An 18113-nucleotide genomic window follows, 5' to 3' on the forward strand; every position below is an offset into this window, starting at 1 on the left:
CTTTCGCTCACATCACCCTGCATTTGCTCACACATTTAATGATTGCTACTACTAATAATAATACTGTTTGTAGTGTTTATTATAGCCTAATGTGTTCTCTTGTCTTCATAACGATTACACAAACCGCACATCTGAATAGTATACTTAATGAATTATTGAGAAATACTGTGTATTGTAATTTATAGGCTAGTGATGATATGAACTCCTTGCTTTATCCATGATCTTTCCTTTCCAGTAATCACAGTTCACACCCTGTTCCTCCCACAATGGTACAGCCCCTTCCAAATGGACACGCCTGAAGTGCAAAGTAATTGGTTAATCTGGTGATCGAGTCTGCGTTCCCTATCGGTGATTGGAGCGTCTGCACGTCGCACGGACTTGGATGCTGCGACCTGAGGTTGAGCAGGCTGGATTCAGAGTGAAGCATCTGCCCCTGGCTGCAGCAAGTGTTCGTCTCATTCAACGGATTGGTGCTGTTGTAGTCTATCATAAAGTAACCGAAAAGGCGTTTTGGAGCCGTAGGCCTTTAGGAGAGGTATGTGGAGCGCGATTGAGATGTGCAATTTTGTATCGTACTGATAGGCTATTTACTAAGAATTATGTGAAGAGGCTTCGATTTGAGGGCCCAGACTATGTGGGTGTATGGATCGTCCCTAGACACGGATGCTTGCTTTTATGTGGATACTTTGTTTCTTATGCCGACTGGCTCAATGTCTGTAAAGGGATTGCTACCCGGAGACCTGACTGCGTATTTTTCATTTCTGATTTTGCCATCCTAATTCCTTTCATGCCATTGGCTTTTTTTGTGTGTGTGTGAGGGGTGGGGGGTAGTCGAAATTAGAACCTACATGATCATACCGGCAGACGGTATATTGAACTCGGACTGGGGACATAGGCTAAATGCTATAACTATCCAATTACACTTGCTATGAATTTGGCCCATCGATTACTACGATGCAAGTGCAACATGATCTTTAGGCGGTGGGATGGAAGAGGGTGAATATTATGCAGTGTTCCGTCATCATGGGGAGGGTAGGAGGGTTTTGGAGACCGTTTTCTGGGTCGGTTATGTATCCTGAGGGAGGAAGGCCGGTGTTTCTTTTGTGTCAAGTGGGATGTGGAATTTATCATTTTAGATCTATTTACATAGTGATTTAAATCCTTAGTAAATGACATGTGTGTCCTGTCCGTATTTGTTACAGACTAGCCTATAACAGGTTTAGGCTATAAACCTTGAAATGGCTATACTTTATGAGGGAATCTATTTGGGACGTTTCAAACTCCATGATCAATTTTCCAAATAAATATCTACGTTGGCTACTGTAATTTCCAGGTTTGTGTCAATTTTGTGTGAATATGCTAAACGCTGTTTGTAATATTAATATATTTAGATCTGAATTATTTTAGCGACAGAAGACTGCCTTCCTTTTATTTGTGCGCTAGCCTAGACTGATGAGTTGTGCTCCACCCTAAAATGAGTCGATTATTTTTTTAGGTAGCCTGTAGGCTATTTGTTTCTATTCTACCCATGAAAGGCATATTGTTGTAACTTCATTCATTCATTAATCCTAAATCCTAGAACACTCAGCCAGATGTGGGTCAGTGGAAGTGATGGATAACCAATGGTTGGTGCATATTCCCTTCCTCCCACCTTTCAAAATGAACATGATATGACATTTTAGACATCAGCTGTCTTGCCTTTACGGTTGACCTTGATTTGAGTCTGAGCATTCATGTGCAAGATGTCATCGTTTTATATAGATGATCTCAGCTCCGAATGTGGATCCATGAGGATAGAGAGCATGTGGTAAACTTGCTGGCTGCCTCACCCACACTATCACATACATTACCACTCCCACACCCACCTAGACACACACACATAAAGAGGAGGAGTGCCTGGGGGATATTTATCATTTTATTCATATTAATCCAAGAAAGATTATAGTATTGGAATATTGAAATATTTTACATTTTCGGATGCGATAAGAAATTCCTCTATGTCTCGTACCACAACACACTTCTACAATATGTATGTACAGGTTCGCTTTGTAATGTGCTACATTTCGTTTTTAGAAGGGAGAAAAAAAATGATGGTTATGGATGAAAAGTGTGAACCAGTGTGTGACTTGTTGAACACTTTTAGTCCAGGCAGACAGGCAGGTAGACGGACACCTAAGCTAAGGGATGTTTGGTCATACTCAGTGACAGACACCGCCTCAGGCCCATTCGTTGATGTCACAGCAGCCTGGCCATGCCAAGTTGAGAACACAATGTTTATTGTGCTATAGCTTGTTTTAGAACACAGCAATTCATTTGTGTTCTTCAGTGGGTCACTGCCTCCTCACATCTGAATGCAATGCCAATGACAGTAAGTGGTACCATAGCTTGTCTAGTTGTAGTTGAGGTGGTATAACTGGTCAGAAACGAATACCGTTCTCCATGAGAGTGAAACGTTTTTATTTATTTTTTTGTCTGCTTGTCTCTCTTCCTGAGAAAATATGCAGAGGTCTTAAAAAATATTTTTTCTTCTACAATATCAATTTTGGGGCTGTAACTCCCTGCACCACAAATGAGAAAAGCATGGTAGTGTTTTTATCCAACCCTTCACTTCTAATCTCTCTCTTCCAGAGCCGTCATGTCTTCCAGTTCAGCGACAACCAGGATCCTAATCAAGGGCGGCAAGGTGGGAGGTGTTGACTGTTGTTGTTGGGCTGTTACATGTTCGTCTAAAAAGAAATGACTGTGAAGCATTACAAAACTATTACCTGTTTCATGTATGCATTTTCTTCTGTCCAACACCTGATCGCTCTTTTCTCCCTTTTGACACCAGGTGGTGAACGATGACGTCACGCAGGAGGCGGATGTGTACATTGAGAACGGCATCATCCAGCAGGTGGGGGAGGGGCTGATGATCCCAGGAGGGGCCAAGGTGATTGACGCCTCTGGGAAACTGGTCCTCCCCGGGGGGATTGACACCAGCGTGCACCTGCAGCAGAGTTTCATGAACGCTACCACCGTAGACGACTACTATAGCGGCACCAAGGTACGAATGATCTACAGCTTTTCTACGACTGTCCGTGAGGTTGAGAGGAAGTACCATGCTTAACGACACTGGCATTATTACCCTCAGTAACCCTCAGTGTAGCCCAGTGCAGGATGGGTCTCTCATCTGATTCTGGTTCCTCTCCAGGTTTCTTCCTTCTAGGGAGATTTTCTTTGCCACTGTGCTGCCGCATGCTCTGGAGATTAAGGCAGGGTTACTGAACAAAACCTTGTGATATATGTGGTTGCAAAAAGGGGGCTGGGTCAATCACATTTGATTGGTTGGTTCATTGATTAAAAAGGGCTGGTGCTTTAGGACTCTGGCATTACTCTCCTTATGTGTGTATTTTGGTAGAAACCTGTGGCAAGGTCTGTCTAGCAATGCCAATGACTCAGTTACAGCAATTCAAATCCCAGTGGACGCAAAATGGTTGCAATGATGTCATTATTACATTACCCTCTGGGAATTTAGTAATACATTATACTAATATGGTAGGTCATTGAACTGAACTGGAAAAACAGATACATAATTAGTATGTACCATTTAATACACGATAATTGGCCCAGTCTAGTGGGAAACAACCATCTGGCAAACATATTTTCCTCTCCCGGTAACCCAGTGGACCGCCATGTACCATGGCAACTAAATAAACTCATCTTCCCAGCTTGCCTGGCCCGCCGGACACTTCAATCCAGTCCGCGAGACATCATCCCCCCTCCCCCAATTTCGTGGTGTCCAATTGGTAGTTACAGTCTTGTCCCATTGCTGCAACTCCCGTACGAACTCAGGAGAGGCGAAGGTCGAGAGCCGTGCGTCCTCCAAAAACACAACCCAGCCAAGCCACACTGCTACTTGACACAATGCCCTCTTAACCCAGAAGCCAGCCGCACCAATATGTCAGAGGAAACTCGAACCCGAGTCTGTAGTGACGTCTCAAGCACTACGATGCAGTGCCTTAGACCGCTGCGCTACTTGGGAGGCCCCCGTCAATTGATTTTAACAAACAATTGGTCCCCCAAAAAATGCGGCCCTCCGTTGAATTTCAAAATCCTGATGTGACCCTCGAGCCAAATATTTGCCCACCCTGCCCTAGCCCCTCATCCCCTCATCCCTAGACACTCCTTTCCTGTAGATGTGAAAGATTATAAAAAGTGTAAACGATAGGCCCAATGGCCAAAACCCCTCTCAGCCTATCAGAAGGCACGTTGAAGTAATTACCAAATTACCAAGTAATTACTCTTTGATCTACAGAAGTAGCTAGGAGCTAGGGTTTGAGACCAAGAAATATTCAGAGAGCTACTACAGTAATAAACTGGGCGTGGTTCAGACTCAGAGATGCTGCTTTGATTTAGACAAAGATAGTGGATACATAAGGCTGCTGACTCAAGTTATTTATTATATAATATTCTCCATTATTCTGAGTCATCTTTATTTTATTTTAGTACATATCTCACCTACCCCATAAATTATTTATATAGATAATGTGGCAGAAAGCTGTGGAAGCTGTAGCAGGGTGTGCTGACTCCTGATGCAGTCAGCACAGCAGGGCACTGAACAGACTGGAGAGAGAAGATGGTGGAGGGATAGCGAGAGATAGATAGGGAGAGACAGACAGAGAGATAGAGAGAGTGAGACAAAGAGAGAATGAGAAAGAGAATGAGAGACAGATGAGAGCGAGAGAAGATGCTACAGGGATAGCGAGAGCGAGAGAGACAGACTGACAGACAGACAGACAAAGATAGAATGAGAAGGAGAATGAGACAGGCGAGAGAGAGGGAGAGAGAGAGAGAGAAAATGGTGGAGGGTCACACACTGAGACTGGGGCTATCCCAGATCACCTCAGGGCATGCATGACTCATCAATCATCATTCTCTACCACCCAGAGATGACATATAGAGTCTGAGAACATAGCTGTGTTTTTAGGCATAAACGACAAGCTAGCCAAGGAGATGTTATCTTTCTGCTCTACTGGGGTTGGCGGATCTGTCTAGCCGGGCAGCTGCTGCCGTGCTGCCCGGCTAGAGTACAGAGACAAATGCAGATCAGTTTCTGTTTCCATGGCTACTGTCGGGCTGCTGCAAAGACTGCTGCGAAGCATTTTCACTCAGGCCATTGTGCTTGAAGACAATAGTTCTCCAACACACTAGACACACCCCCAATCCTTACCAGACAGTACTCCACTCTCTCTAGGGTCAGCTGACTCAAAGATGCTCTTTGGAGCATTCACTTAGTAACAGACTACAAGTATTTGGAAAGATGTCATATAGAATGTATTTGTTGTTCACATCAGTATCAACCTGGTTTTGTAAGGATTTAGTACACTCACAAATATGTAATGGAGCAGTAGTCAAGCTTTCATACCTTGGAATCTCTGGGATATATATATATATATATATATATATATATATATATATATACATACATATACATATATATATATATATATATCAGTTTTACTATCTCGACGGACCATACAATGTGTTCCTCGTTACTACATCTTCGATCTAGTACGTCTGCCTTTGCTTCAGATGTAAACAGCCCTGAATGGATAGCTGATTGATCGTGTAATAAACAATGAAAAGACTGACAGTTCCTTGATATACATTAGCTCACTGACCATCATCATGCTCTGTAATATCTTTTCATTTATCTCCCAGTCCTCTTCCCATGTTCTAATCTAGTTACTGATTGATGTTTTTCACCTCCCATCCAGTAAATAAACATTAGGGGTAATTGACACCTTTTACTGTTGGGTTTCAACCTGAGGTATGTTGGCATGTTAATTATGTCTCGCCCCCGGAATTTATAGAGAATAATGGATGCATGTATTAACCCTATACTGTCATTGGCATTAATTAACGAGACCAGACATCATTATGGAGCCTTTGCCTAGCGATACTTAAATGTGTTGTGTCTCGGTGTCCTCCTACTTATAAACCATTTACAAACACTTTTATAAAGTATTTCTTAATGTAACGTAGTACCTATACTGAACAGCAATATAAATGCAGCATGCAACAATTTCAATAATTATAATGAGCTACAGTTCATATAAGGAAATCAGTCAATTTAAATAAATTCATTAGGCCCTGGCTGGCCATGGCTGGCCTTGGAGGGCATAGGCCCACCCACTGGGGAGCCATGCCCAGCCAATAAGAATGAGTCATTCCCCACAAAAGTACTTTATTACGGACAGAAATACTCCTCAAGGTGCTGGGCATGTGCGCAAAATTTGAGAGAAATACTATTTTAGTGCGTATGGAAGGGAAAATAAGTATATTTCACCTCGTGAAACATGGGACCAATAGGTTACGTTTCTATTTTTGTTCAGTATAATATACCTTTATGTAAAATGATATCCATCCTTTTAATGTCTGTCTCTTCTCTGATCTGAGATACTGGTGGTTCTGTCAACAGGCAGCCCTGGCTGGAGGTACCACCATGGTTATAGGACATGTATTACCAGAGAAGAATGAATCTCTACTGGAAGCCTACGAGAAGGCCCGCTCCCAGGCCGACAATAAAGCCTGCTGCGATTACGCCCTGCATATGGGGGTCACCTGGTGGGGGCCCAAGGTAACTGTCACACTCCCTTGATAACTGGTGTTTTCATACCCGTTTCATTTAACTGAGCTAAGATCTGTACTGCACTGACCTGGTGACACATCCGCCAGAGTTGCTGGAACTGTGCTGCAAATGTCACTGAAAGGACAATATCGATGCCAACACACTACGATTCAGGTTGGCACAATAGTATGAAAAGGTATGACTCCTGACTAAGGCTGTGGCGGTCCTGCCATTTTGTCAGCCTGTGATTGTCAAGGAAATAACTGCTGGCTTTCCGTCACGTGATCGGGTCTTTCTCACAGGCTACAAACAAGTGAAGACAGGCACGTCGGGGACGCAACTGCGCCAATTCCGAGGCGCATATTGAAGATATTGGAAGAACTGTCCACATTTACTGTTCGTCAGCCAACAAGATGGGTAGGCCTAACGAACAGCAAAAGCACTACTAGCCTATGTCAATCTACTATCCCCCATTGTACAAAAGTTGACGTGTTCTATTCTGTGCGATAAATAAATAAATATAGACTATGTTTGGGTCAATGAGCAATGAGCCTGAAGCAACAGATCAGAACGTTTAGCTTAAAATGTTGATGAACTATTAGGCTATTTCTTCATTTTATATGCACAGTAATGCACACGGCAGTAGGCTATAAGCGTGAATATTGCATTAGCAGTAAAACACCATTATCTAAAGTGACCACAAATGCAATTATGCATGTAATGCTTTTATTATGAAGGTGCATTTTTATGGGTTCAAATTATCTTCGCCAAACTTGAAACTCACGCACTGCATATGTATGCCAGTTAGGCTCTATACACATTGTATAGCGGATTAATGTGCTTCATTTTAATAAGTTATTTGGCCAGTTTAGTTGTGATATAAACCTTATCAGAACATATAGGCCCATGGGCTAAGCTACATGAGGAGTGGGACTATGATTTGAAAATGTTGCATTAAAAAAGCATGCAGTGTTTCTTGCCTTAAGATGGTTATCATTCTCAAGTGATAATATATAAGTGATAGGCTAATATTGTCACCCATTTAGACTATTCTTGATTTAATCTTTACTTATACTAAATAATATATGTGTGAAATTTGTTTTGATTTAGAATGGACCATTATCATGCACCTGTAATCGAAACAGGGGCGGGAGGTAAAAATACATGTCATCTATGCACTTAAATAGTGTATGGAGAACGTGTTTCCTGTGGTTCATTTTCATGCCAGCCAGGTAGGCTATACTCCTGTTATAAAGAGAAGCAATGTGCTTAATATTAGGAAAGTTGAGAAAACAATATAGTAGGCCTAGTCTATAGAAGGGCTGATGGGATCCTCCTCTTTTTAACAGAGGCCATCACTCTGTTTTCTCACACAATTGCATAGCCCATAGAAATGTTGAGCAACATGAGCTCATGGGCTCTCATGAAGTGTTTGATTAGATTTTCGATTACATTTGCATTGATGTCAGAGTGATTAGAGGGACAATAGAGTGCTGAGTACCAGGCAGTTAGCAAGTTTTGTAGGCTACTAATGACCACCAGCATCAGAGCTTGGAGAAGCCTAGTTACCGTGACTAAACGGTCACTTGCAATTTGACTGCCGTCATGACTCGTGGCCGTCGGTGCGGCTGTAATACGGTCATTGTAACAGCCCTACTCCTGACTGTGTTCATCTTGTTCAGGTGAACTCTGACCTCTAACCCCTGACCTGTAGGTGCGTGCTGAGATGGAGAGCCTGGTGAGAGATAAAGGGATCAACTCGTTCCAGATGTTCATGGCCTATAAGGACCTGTTCATGCTGAGGGACTCAGAGCTTTTCCAGGCCCTACAGAACTGTAAGGACATCGGGGCAGTGGCCCGTGTACACGCTGAGAACGGAGAACTAGTGGCCGAGGTGAGTCTCCGAATCTGGTTCGATATGTAGTCCCACATCAATGACTTTTCTTCCATCATGTCTTTGTTCAGAAAGAAATACGACAAAGTCAGCTTAATTTCATTCATTACTTTTAAAAACCCTTATCTATCCAACTGTAAGAAATTGGCTGACACAAACAGTTGACAAAAGTGTGAGAAACTGACTGGTGCTGGTTTGACAGAGGGACTGTCATCACAGTAAGCAGTTTTATTCACACAAAGGAGACTAGGGCTGTTGTGTAGGAAGGTCAGAGGTGAGACAGAGCCCATGGAGCAACTTTTTTTGGAGGGGGGGGGGACCATTGTAACTGACCCACGCACCATTGCGCCCCATCATGATGAGTTCCCGTTTTTTTCCGAAGTTGCCCGTCGAGTTAAAATGACTTGAACGGACATCCAACGTTCGTGATGGTTGAACCGTCAGCCATATCTAGTGCACATCCGGTTTCTATCAGTGATACAGCACATAACACCAGGAATCCCTGTGTGTTTTCCAGGGAGCCAAAGAGGCATTGGACCTGGGAATCAGCGGCCCAGAGGGCATTGAGATCAGCAGACCAGAGGAGGTAAGACACTCTCTTTACTCTTTGGATAAAAGCGTCTGCTAAATGGCATATATTCTCATGATATTATTATATATTACTGTTGTAATCTGTGCTCATAATGGACACATACTCCTTCCCTTTTCTTTCATCACTTCATAGACATAGCCGTTACAGTGAAGCTTTTCCAGTGCCTATGTTAGAGATATCAGCCCTTCATAATATTGTAATGACCCTACCAACTCAACACAATATCCGATTGTTTTTTCTTTCTCACAGCTGGAGGCAGAGGCCACCCACCGGGCGATCACCATCGCCAATAGGGTGAGTGTGTGTTCTGTGTCAAGTTGTTGCATTCTCTTTATCATCAAGCACTTCAGTACAATGCTAACTGCCCCCGAAATACCCTGCAGTATCTGGAACCAGTCCTGCATTTGGCATGTTTTCTTCTGGTGAAACTCTTTCTAAGACATGTTGTCTCACTCTCTGTCGTTCTCTTTCAGGCCCACTGTCCTATCTACCTTGTCAACGTGTCCAGCATGTCAGCAGGAGATGTGCTTGCCACAGCCAAGATGCAGGGTAAGGCCAAGGCATATCTTAATCCTGTCCTGTCATATCCTGTCTTGTTCTGTCCTGTCTTATCCTGTCCTGTGCATACCGCGGATTACTTTTCATCTGGTTTGCTGGCTTGGGCTGATCTTCACTACAAGTGCTTTTGGAACCCCGTCTTGTCTGTCTGTCTTGTCTGTCTGTCTGTCTGTCTGTCTGTCTGTCTGTTTGTTAGTTACAGTAACTGGCCAATACTACACATCACAGTCCAGTGCCTTCAGAAAGTATTCAGACCCCTTGACTTTTTCTAAATTTTGTAACGATACAGCCTCATTCTAAAATTGATTAATTAAAAGAAAATCCTCAGCAATCTACACACGAGTCCACTTGTGGTAAATTCAATTGATTAGACATGATTTGGAAAGGCACACACCTGTCTATATAAAGTCCCACAGTTGACAGTGAATGTCAGAGCAAAAACCAAGCCAAGGAGGTCGAAGGAATTGTCCTTAGAGCTCCGAGACAGGATTGTGTCGAGGCACAGATTTGGGGAAGGTTACCCTAAAGATTATCTGCAGCATTGAAGGTCCCCAAGAACACAGTGGCCTCCATCATTCTTAAATGGAAGAATTTTGGAACCACCGAGACTCTTCCTAAAGCTGATGGCCCGGCCAAACTGAGCAATCGGGAGAGAAGGGCCTTGGTCAGGGAGGTGATCAAGACCCCGGTGGTCACTCTGACAGAGCTCCAGAGTTTCTCTGTGGAGATGGGAGAACCTTCCAGAAGGACAACCATCTCTGCAGCACTCCACCAATCAGGCCTTTATGGTAAAGTGGCCAGACGGAAGCCACTCCTCAGTAAAAGGCACATGACAGCCAAATTGGAGTTTGAAAAAAGGCACCTAAAGACTCTCAGACTATGAGAAACAAGATTATCTGGTCTGATGAAACCAAGATTGAACTCTGGTGGCAGAATCATGCTGTGGGGATTGTTTTTCAGCGGAGGGACGTAGAATGTATGCACACATGACTGTAAGTCGCTTTGGATAAAAGCGTCTGCTAAATGGCATATATTATTATTATTATAAGACTAGTCAGGATCGAGGCAAAGATGAACGGAGCAAAGTACAGAGAGATCCTTGATGAAAACCTGCTCCAAAGCACTCAGGACCTCAGACTGGTGTGGTTCACCTTACAACAGGACAATGACCCTAAGCACACAGCCAAGACAATGCTGGAATGGCTTGGGGACAAGTCTCTGAATGTCCTTGAGTTGCCCAGCCAGAGCCTGGACTTGAACCCGATCGAACACCTCTGGAGAGACCTGAAAATAGCTGTGCTGCAACGCTCCCCACCCAACCTGACAGAGCTTGAGAGGATCTGCAGAGAAGAATGGGAAAAACTCCCCAAATACAGGTGTGCCAAGCTTGTAGCGTCATACCTAAGAAGACTCGATGCTGTAATCACTGCCAAAGGTGCTTCAACAAAGTACTGAGTAAAGGGTTTGAATACTTATGTAAATGTAATATTCAAGTTTTTTATATTTATATAAATGAGCTAATATTTCTAAAAAACTGTTTTTTGCTTTGTCATTATGGGGTATTGTGTGTAGATTGATGAGGGGGGGAAAAACGATTGAATAATTTTTTGAATAAGGCTGTAACGTAACAAAATGCGGAAAAAGTCAAGGGGTCTGAATAATTTCCGAAGGCACTGTATATGGATATGTATAAATCCATCTATATAATCTGCCTATAGGTAAAGTGGTCCATGGGGAGACGACCACAGCCCATGCGGTGCTGAACGGTCTGCAGTACTACCATCAGGACTGGGCCCATGCTGCAGCCTACGTCACTGTTCCTCCTCTACGCCTGGACCCAAACACACCCAACTACCTGATGAGTCTACTGGGAAAGTAAGAGCGCTCACACACACACACACACACACACACACACACACACACACACACACACACACACACACACACACACACACACACACACACACACACACACACACACACACACACACACACACACACACACACACACACACACACGTACCTACCTGATGAGTCTACTGGGAAAGTAAGAGCACACACACACACACACACACACACACACACACACACACACACACACACACACGTACCTACCTGATGAGTCTACTTGGGAAGTAAGAGCACACACACACACACACCACACACACACCTACCTGATGAGTCTACTTGGGAAGTAAGAGGGGCACATTTCCTTTGTACCCTGCTGAAGGTGATTTATTCAGTGGGAAAGTGCCTTTAAATTCTACAGCTGTGACCAAATCATACATCTGTGTTGGATTGAATCCAGGCACCAGTCTTAACAGCGCTTGTAGCTCTCATTAATATATATAAATAATTTTTGCTGTTGGTATTATAAAATTTCAACAAAATTTCCCCCCTGAGGGGCCTCCCGGGTCGTGCAGTCGGCTAAGGCTATGCAGTGCCTCCAGAGACCCTGGGTTCGAGCCCAGGCTTGCCGCAGCTGGCCGTGACGGGGAGATCCATGGGACGACGCACAATTGGCCTAGCGTCGTCCGGGTTAGGGAGGGTTTGGCCGGTAGGGATATCCTTGTCTCATCGCACACCAGCAACTCCTGTGGTGGGCCGGGCGCAGTGCACGCTGACCAGGTCGCTAGGTGTACGGTGTTTCCTCTGACACATTGGTGCGGCTGGCTTCCGGGTTGGATGCACGCTGTGTTAAGAAGCAATGCGGCTTGGTTGGGTTGTGTTTCGGAGGACGCATGGCTCGCGACCTTCGTCTCTCCCGAGCCCGTACGGGAGTTGTAGCGATGAGACAAGACAGTAACTACTAACAATTGGATACCACGGAATTGGGGAGAAAAAGGGGGTAAAAAAATAAATAATAATTGGGCTTCAACAGTGAAACTCTGAACACAGTGTTATCAAAGTTAATAGAATTGATATTTGCGTTCCCTATATTTTCCCCCTGACCTATCCTCTCCTCCTTCTCTCTGACCCGCTATAGTGACACACTGAACGTAGTGGCGTCTGACCACCGCCCCTTCACCACCAAACAGAAGGCTATGGGCAAGGACGACTTCACAAAGATCCCCCACGGAGTCCCGGGCACCCAGGACCGCATGAGCGTCATCTGGGAGAGAGGAGTGGTAAGCAAACGTGATGCATCTCTGTTTGTACTTAGGCAAAGATCTAGGGCTGTATAGAAAGACAACAGAAAGGTTGGATCTGCTATTGTGACTGCTGTAACTAACTACTACCGTGATACCTTGTTGCCGTTGGACATGTATCTGTTGCAATATTTGTTGTGCCGTGGTCCCCGTCAAACACATATGCTGTTTGAGTTTAGTGCTTGACATGTTGATAACAGGTTTGCTCCCTCTGACATGGAGCATTTTGACCCTCTGCTTACTGTAGGTCGGAGGCAAGATGGACGAGAACCGTTTTGTTGCGGTGACCAGCTCCAACGCAGCTAAGATCTACAACCTGTACCCCAGGAAGGGTAGGATCATCCCAGGGGCTGACGCTGACGTGGTGGTCTGGGACCCTGAAGGGACCAGGTATGTAAAGGGATCCACGGTCCCCTCTCTCCCTCCCTTCTCACTAATACCGCTACGGCGACCGTTTACCCTCTGGGGGATGCTAAGGTTTTTTATTTTATACACTCTTAGAATTAGTGGCGACTAAACGGTTCATATTTGCACCTTTGGTTAGTTGAGGGGTTCTTGGAGGAATCTTTAATGGTTCAATGTAGCAATGGGTTCCTGGGGAACCCTGAGGTGGAGATGTGACTTAGAAGGGGTGTGTGGCTTTCAGATAGATATTTTTTGGGCCACCCTTTATAGAGTTATTGAGGCTAACAGAGGTGAGTTCCTCAAGATGCCTATGCAACTTTATTACTATATGTAATCAATAATGTTATTATTATATAAAAGTATGTAATATGCAAAAATGTTCAATAACTTTTTCAAATTTACAGTATTCAAACATAACATGATGAACAGGAATGACATTTACATTAACGGGTGGCCAAAAATAACTACCTGAAAGCCACGCCTACAATAAGCCACGCCTCCTATCTGATAGGCTGACACCTCTACAATATATTATTAAAAAGGAAAAATATGTTATCACAAAAATATTCCGGTTTGAACCTTTACACAGGGTTCCCCGAATACCCTTTTCAGAGGGGTTCCTCTTGGAACCTTTTTCAACTAGAAAGATTATGCCGGTGTGGGAACCCAAAAGGTTATTTCAGGAACCTTTACCTCTAAGAGTACTTATTTTAATTTAATTTAATTTAATTTTTTAACCTTTATTTAACTAGGAAAGTCAGTTAAGAACAAATTCTTATTTTCAATGGGTTAACTGCCTGTTCAGGGGCAGAACGACAGATTTGTACCTTATCAGCTTGGGGATTTGAACTTGCAACCATTACAGTTACTAGTACAACATTCTAACCACTAGGCTACCCTGCCGCCCCAGTATAGAGTAACAATAATAATATATGCCACTTACCAGATACTTCTCTTATCAACTGAGCCACACGAGACCAATAACCTATTGTATGTGTTAAGACAATATATTTCTCTGTGTCCAGGACCATCTCTGTGGACACACAGGTGCAGGGTGGAGACTACAACCTGTACGAGAGTCTTCGCTGCCATGGTGTCCCACTGGTTACCATTAGCCGTGGTCGTTTGGTCTATGAGAACGGAGTGTTCACGTGCTCCGAGGGCTCTGGGAAGTTCTATCCTCTCAGAACCTTCCCTGACTACCTCTACAAGAAGATGGTGCAGCGGGAGAAGGTATTCTAAAAAGCCATCAACAGGATGTGGATTTGAAAATGTTCCTTTACCTATGAATTTTGCCGCAGATGAAAGGTGATCTTTGAATCGCATACACTTTCCGTACCTGCTTCAGATTGTCATAAAGTATTATTCATGTGTTATGACTGTGTGTATAACCAGAGACAAATTATTGTGTGTGTGTGTGTGTGTGTGTGTGTGTGTGTGTGTGTGTGTGTGTGTGTGTGTGTGTGTGTGTGTGTGTGTGTGTGTGTGTGTGTGTGTGTGTGTGTGTGTGCGTGCGCGTGCGCGCGTGTCTGTGTTTGCATCTCTGCTTACTCGTGTGCACGTGTGTGTGTCTCTCTCTCAGTGTCAGACCCTGAAGGCCGTGGAGCGTGAGCCCTACGTAGGAGATGTAGCGTTGATGAATTCTGGGAAGAAGGACTGTGGACCATGTGATGGGGACACTCCAACACGACCACACACCAAGCACGGAGGACAGAGAGACCTGCATGAGTCCAGCTTCAGCCTCTCTGGTAACACACACACACACACACATCGCTTTGCAATTTGGAATTGTATAATTTGCATCTCTCCCTCTTAAAGGCCTATATAATTGTATTAACCACCAGCTCTAATGCAGTATCTACTATATCTATGTGTTTCAATCTCTACTGGGAAGATGCACAATTAGCTACATTTTGTGAACCTAACAGATTTTATTTGCCACTTTTTGTTTTATCAATCTCTCCAGGTGCCCAGGTTGATGATAAAATCCCAAAGAGATCTTCTGCAAGGATTCTGGCCCCCCCAGGTGGTCGATCCAGTGGCATCTGGTAACTGTGTGGAAGAGTAGTGAGTTCTAGAACCAAACAATTACTGTAGTTCTCTATTAGAATGAAACCTGAAGGAAAGTTCAGGGTCAACTAAGACAAACGGCTTGTTTACGTTCACCCAGAAAGCATAGAAAGAAAAGAAAATCTTACATGTTATTTCAAAAACCAACTCACGTATTTAGTGTATATATGACGACAGGGTCTGAGTAACATTCATATGACATTGATGTCATTTTAATATTTCTTGGAATATCTGCCTGTATGGTCAAACCCTGAACAATATTGGGCTTAACACATGTTTGACAAATCTAAACTAAATTTGCACGGTAGCTAAGTTGCTAGTGGACTGTTTTGGATAAATGTATGTATTTTAGAGGAAGTACTCAATGTCATTATACACTAATGGTTTTAGGGGGGTATGGGGAGGATGGGGTTGAGTTGATCATTGGTTTACCTCACTGTTTAACCTACAATATTGCACTTGTATCATGTACTACTTAGCTGCCTTTTCCTTACATGATTTTATGTGTAACAAAACAACTTTTTCTACCAATACAGAACAGTCATGAATTCACGTGATTAGTTATTTACTACACAATATCTCAAAGCACTTGACATGATATAACATGATTCCATTTGTCTCATTTTGACGAAAAGTCAAATGCAAGCTGATACACACACACACACACACACACAAAAAAAAGTTTTTTATCTTACAATGTTATTTGAAAAGATGTCATTCCCCTTTACAGCACTGTCAAAAGTATAATCATGAGTCCTGAACAACTAAGGATGACATCGGGCATCAAAATACGTAGGCTAAGTAAGTTCAGAGTCGTTATAGCTTCTATGTTGCTGTTTAGAGTTGAATATCGTAGCACTCTCTTCCTTCCTGGTCATCTCATCTCCCATCAATGTGAATGAACCTACGCTGTGTTTACTGTATGTCTGTTGTGGCATAGAACAAAATGATATGTGAGGCACTGATATGACTCATATTTAGCATCATTCTATGTGTAAGCGGTGATATGATATTTCTTTACTTTTCTCTGTCTGTTTAGCGGCAAGTTAGCTAGCTTCACTCGGAAATGCCTTTTTCTCACAAGAGAAGTCTCACATTAAACACATATACAGTTACTCGAGATAGCATGTTTATGATTGTGATTCTTTTTAGGATGTGCAAACTAACTACTGAGCACATAACACTTTTATGTCTGTGGGGTTCTTTTTTTTTGTTTACAACACTGAGGGAATTCTGGTCTTGCACTGAAAAGTATTTGACAGTTTTTTGTATATCTTTTGGGTTGACACTTCCAATGTTGTAACACTGTCGATTGGGTAAGAGAAGTGCATAATCTAATTTGATTGAATCGTTTGGTATTAATAATGGAAATGGAAATGTACAAATGCAAGTTCTTCAGGTTTGTTATGTGTTTATGTCATAATGTCATTCAACAATGCACTGTCATTATATTACTGGACGGCATGCTTATCCAAGATTGTGTCAACGAAAACCACTGATGTTTTTTTGGGGGGTTTCAAATTGTCTTGACACTGTTCCATTGTAAGCTACTGAGAACATATCATATGACTCTTTGTTTGTGAAGAATATACTTTATTGTTTTGCCATAGTCCAAACCACACTGTACACGATATGACTGCAGTGTAAGAGGTCCTCACTGGTGCTGAATAGCCTACTGTGTTTTCACTGAGGTTTGGTTTTGTTTTATCCTATGTGTTCTTGCAGCTCTTTATCACATGATTGAGTGCAAATAAACCACACGGAAATTTCAAGCTTGAATTGTGTTTCTTAAAAAAAGATCAAACATAATAGCCCCTATAGCCTATACTGTATTTGGCAAATGGGGTTCAATAGATTGCAATGTATGTACAATTGTGTTGCTTTAGCATGTAATAGCCTATAAAATGAATAAAACGACACCAATAACCACATCGGTCTTTAGCAAAGCTCTATGGAGGACTAAGAACATGTAGGCTAGTGACTACTCACCATAATAGGTCAAAGTCCTATTTATATATTTACCATAGACTCGCCTCTAACAGCATGGAGTCCCGCGCATGCGCATTAGTTCCTGAATTGTTGCAGACGAAGCGTCGGTAGTGGTGGGGTCCGTGCTATCTGGGATTCCTTGGGACGTCCATTTTTATTTATTTCATTTTTTACCTTTGTTTAACTAGGCAAGTCAGTTAAGAACAAATTCTTATTTACAATGACGGCCTACCCCGACCAAAACCCAAACGACGCTGAGCCAATTGTGCGACACGCCCTATGGGATTCCCAATCACGGCCGATTAATCTCTATTAGCCTAATTCAATATGATCTCTGTGAGCCTAGTCGTAAAGATTTGTCATTTATCTTTTAAAATGTATTACCTTTTTATAGAGGCACAAACACAACTAGTCATGATGTTTTAATCTGATTGTCAAACAATCTCTTCAAAGGGCTCCTTTACTAGGCTATCCACGCACGTTTAAACATCGTTTAAACAAAACACCAAAAGGTGTTGGGCTGATGACATTTGGCCACTGCCATTGGTCCAGAATTTATGCGTCCACTGCTGTGTCCGAGTGAGTCTCGGTGCATCTCTGCCTTGGCAAGATGTCAGTGTTCTTGTCGAACCACATCGCATTTTGGAGCGTATGGTTGCAGCCTGGTCTCATAGACTAGACGTAGCATACTACAAATTAGTATGATATGTTACCTTTGGGATTTACATAAAACAGATGGTTACTTAATTAAGGCAAAAACCAAATTGTTGCGGTGGATGGGTGGGAGTATAACGAAGGTCTAGCATCCCAAAGGTTGCCCGTTTTAATCCCATCACAAACAACTTT

At 43.0% G+C, this 18113-nt stretch overlaps 1 protein-coding gene across 1 annotated transcript; it reads left to right on the forward strand.

Annotated features, from left to right (window-relative positions):
- Positions 1-348: 348 nt before the first annotated feature.
- Positions 349-17050, forward strand: LOC118362860 (dihydropyrimidinase-related protein 5-like). Its single transcript, XM_035743538.2, has 14 exons — positions 349-535; positions 2629-2683; positions 2831-3043; positions 6461-6619; positions 8325-8504; positions 9022-9090; positions 9346-9390; positions 9570-9645; positions 11373-11529; positions 12641-12782; positions 13051-13193; positions 14234-14441; positions 14791-14956; positions 15175-17050. The coding sequence occupies exons 2-14, from the start codon at positions 2636-2638 to the stop codon at positions 15258-15260; spliced, it is 1692 nt and encodes a 563-aa protein (XP_035599431.1). The 5' UTR covers positions 349-535; positions 2629-2635; the 3' UTR covers positions 15261-17050.
- The last annotated feature ends 1063 nt before the right edge of the window (positions 17051-18113 follow it).

The sequence above is a fragment of the Oncorhynchus keta genome, chromosome 29 (genome assembly GCF_023373465.1).
Source record: "Oncorhynchus keta strain PuntledgeMale-10-30-2019 chromosome 29, Oket_V2, whole genome shotgun sequence".
In the NCBI taxonomy this organism is placed as follows: domain Eukaryota; kingdom Metazoa; phylum Chordata; class Actinopteri; order Salmoniformes; family Salmonidae; genus Oncorhynchus; species Oncorhynchus keta.